Source organism: Parasteatoda tepidariorum, chromosome 7, assembly GCF_043381705.1.
Source record: "Parasteatoda tepidariorum isolate YZ-2023 chromosome 7, CAS_Ptep_4.0, whole genome shotgun sequence".
Lineage (NCBI taxonomy): Eukaryota > Metazoa > Arthropoda > Arachnida > Araneae > Theridiidae > Parasteatoda > Parasteatoda tepidariorum.
Window position 1 is genome coordinate 78,488,239 of NC_092210.1, and position 3,906 is coordinate 78,492,144.

Below are 3,906 nucleotides of genomic sequence, written 5' to 3' on the forward strand. Positions count from 1 at the left end.
TATTACGATGTTAAAATATTTTATACAAATTCGGAAATGATAGCACAAATTTCGCAAAAAATAAACATAAACAAATGCGAAGATGTCATTCAAGCCGTGACGTCAAAGGCTTTGCGCTTGTACTTGATTTTTGTTGAAAAGTATTTATGCGGGTTTTAAAGTCTGTTTAGAAGCTATTTCTCTCTTATTTTTTTATGCTTGTGATTTGCAATACTTAAAAGAAATATTTTTATTTGTTTCTAATGTGTTTAGGTGACCGATGCAGCGTTGAAGATGACAGGTTGCCATTCCACGGAGAGAAATACATTTTGTTCTGCCCTTGCGGTAATGGTTTGTCTTGTGAGCCCACAGAAGTCAAAGACATTCCTTTTGTAAGTATTACATGGATGTTACTGATGTTACTTTATAATTTATTATGCATCCGAAAATATTCAAGAGGCGTTTTTGAGTGAGAAATTAAAAGTAGGTTATTTCGTGCCATCGCATTTTATTTCGTAAAATATAGTCGCATAATTTTGTATTTGCAGATTCTCGTTTTTAGAACCTAAATCTTTTATAAAACCTGCCTAATATGATAGGAATTGTCATTTACTTAAATTTTTAAGCGTGGCTGAAGCCAGGTGATTGTCAAATGAAATGGTATGTGGTTGATTTCAAAGAAGGATGATATAAAACTTTTGTGCTGATTCCTGATGAACCCTGATTACCTCCTTACTCACTTTTTCCATATTAAATATGGTGTTGTTTTGAAGAAAAAAATCACCCTTTTCAGTAGACAAAATCGTGCTAATTTTGACTCAATGCTGCTGAACGAATTCACTGACGACACAGTGTAATAATAATAAAGAAATAAAACTGCAAAATTTTAAATAAATAAAATGAAGATAGTAATTTATTTCGAGATGACATCTATTAAAAAGGGGAGATGCTGCAAAAAAGTTACAGGAAAAAATATTTTTTTGTTTGCTTACTGTTAGATACTTTAATAGGTAAAAATGTAAAGCATCAATATAAGAAGAAACATCTTTAAGAAATCAGTACAGTAATTAGCTTTTACAGGTAACATAGATATTATTGCCCAATCAACCACAGCACTTAGACAAATTTTCTTATCTTTAGAGAAATAGGCTATCAGCATTTGCTTAAGAATTCACACAAATAAAACCAAATACATGCCTTCGCAAAATCTTGTTATAATAAGAAATTGAAAAATTGGAGAGTAAAATTTTGAGGTTGTTAACTGGTTCTGGATTTACGTTTTGAAGTAAACAACAGAAATGATATTAAAACTGAAATTCAAAAGAGAATTACTATCACCAACAGATGTTTTAATGGAATCGGAAAATACCTGAAATGGAAAGTAATCAACAGAAAAATAATTGTTTTATTGTATAAGAGTCTTATAAGGCCTGTTTTAATAAATACTTGTGAAACTAGGTTTATGTCTCTGTCTGATAAGAACATGAATGGTATCTTTGAAAGAAAGATTTTAAGAGTTATTTCTCTGATGGAATTTTAAAAAAAATGTACGCGTTTAAGAAGATCAAATTTGGAACTCTATCGTTCATACAATAAACCTGACATTAAATGACAGCAAATAAGAAAGGCAGGCTACGTTGTTAGGAAAAAAGCAGCACTTAAAAAAATAAATAAATAAAGAAAAAAAAAATCGTTTTTCATTTAATTGAAGAGCGGAGAAAGGACACCTAAGATAGATTGACGTGCTTAATAAAGACCTCCTATAGTCTGGAGGACCAGGAATTTGAAAACATTAAAGGGAAGAAAACTTGCCTGGAAAAGGCTCTTTGAAAAAGTTAAGGATCACCCTGGGCTGTCGAGCCATCCAGGAGGGAATGATTTTACCAGGTTCTGATATTGAGCTGAGAATCACCCTTGGTAGTATTAAACTTATTTCACTTGTAAAACTGGTTTCTTATAACAACTACGGAAATTTTGTTTCTGCTAAATTTTTATTTACTGATGTAAAAGTACCTTCAGATTAAGGTGGATTTTTTTCATTACATTACGAACTATTAATTTATTTCTTACCTTTAATGCTTTAAAGTTGCTTAACAATGGTTATTTTAAAATTTATTTTTTTTGCATAAAAAATAAATGAAGTAAAAAGATGCAAAAGATTATTGGAAAATTCTCAAATAACTGAAGATCAAAAAATGAAATAAGAGGTGATCAAAAAATGAAATAAATAGTGAAGTGAAAAATGCAAAAAATAAAGGAAACGAAGGAAATAAAAATAAAAATATGACCACCGAAGCCGACGTCTTCAGGGAGTACCGGCCTAGGTAGCCATAGCTAATTGAGGGAGAAACAAATGCTTAAATTAACTCCCTGAGTACCCCGATGGTTTTGTATAGAAGTCCAGGAAAAAACATGAAATACAAATAGTAAATTAAGAAAAGAAACTCAAACAAAATCATCAGAAAAATAAAAACTCACTTAGTCACAGGTCAAACATCGATTCCACAAGCAAGTCGAATGAAAAGAAAACACTAAAAACTAAAGAAAACAACGCCCTCTATTACAATGCGCAGATGGAGAATAAAAAGAAAGAAGTCAAGAGAAAGAAATACGTAACAAAAGAAGTTTCAAAGAAGTTTTTTCTATTTAGAATTAAAAATATTTGTGTTTTCTTTTAGTATAGTGAAAGATGTAAAGTTTTAGACACAATTTTCGGAATTCTTTTAAGAGTTTTAACTAATGGTGCAGTACACTGTAATGAGACTATAACTTAAGCAGAAGTTGCCAGCTGACAATGGTGTATGCTGCACAGATCAGTAAAAATAAATACAAATTTTCTAAATATTGGTCTGTACGTACCAGAAAAAATCGGAATGAAACGGAATTATTACTAGAATTCTTTGCAGCCAACTGTTGGAATAGTCTGAAAACTTTTCTTAAAAAACTAAATTCTCTTTCGAATTGATACGACAGCTCTTTGTGGGCCAAAAAGTTAATTTATAATCTTTTTACAATCTGTTCACCACTTAGCCAACCTTTGCTAGATGGTCATTCTCTGTGTTATAAAGTCATTCTCCATGCAGCCAACCCACCTTTAGTCTCATTCTCACTGAATCGCACCTCCGATCAAAGTCCAGTGAGAATGAGAACTTGATTAGTGAAATATGTTTTTCAGCTAAAAATTCACAGATTTGGATGAAGATTAGAAATGCGTGAATCGTGTGCAAGTGTGAACAAGTTCTTTGTCTAGGCCTGTCTCTAACTTGTGTACTAATTAGTTAGAAAATGAAGTCTCTGATAGTAAAAGAGGATAAGTTAAATTCGCAGATGTGTCAAACAATTTTAATGTGGTTTATTTTAATTGTTGATGCCGCTGCCTCTCTATGCAGCTTGCACAGATCATTAATGTATCTACACCTTTGAATTGTTTCAGAATTACCTAATTTTGGAATTGGGCTCTCTTTCGCTGGTCTTCCTGTTTCTAAGGGTTAAAAACGAAACATAAAACTTTATTTCCTTAATTTTTAAAATTGCTTTAACTAAAATATTTAAACGTAAGGTTAAAAGTACTCTAAAATTTAGACATGTTACCCAATTACTTTGAAACATTTTCTTTAAATATAAAATAGAATATTCAAAATTTCATTTTTTTTTCTCGACAACGTCACGAAATTATTCCTCTATAAATAAGGGAGTTTATCTACAGTTACCAAAGCAAATAATATTAAGGGACCAATTAGTCGCGATTTTTGGAAATCCTTTCTAAGCTTACAAGATTCCTCATTATGACGTAAATCCAGTTGATGTATTTTACAAGATTCCGGAACAATTGAATAAGCAGAAAGAGATCAACGCTTTCAGTGCTTTTTGTTTCAACCGACAGGAGAGTGCAGACGGTTGTTTCCAAAGTATATATATATATATATA

The 3,906-nt window shown here is 31.2% G+C and overlaps 1 protein-coding gene across 1 annotated transcript in view; it reads left to right on the forward strand.

Moving 5' to 3' along the window:
* Nucleotides 1-3,906, forward strand: part of LOC107455404 (U1-hexatoxin-Iw1c) — a gene marked incomplete at its 5' end in the record, with an annotated part of 13,086 nt that overhangs the window by 7,838 nt on the left and 1,342 nt on the right. Inside the window, 1 exon segment of the mRNA XM_016072959.3 lies at nucleotides 253-371. Within this exon segment, the coding sequence (XP_015928445.1) occupies nucleotides 253-371 (119 nt within the window).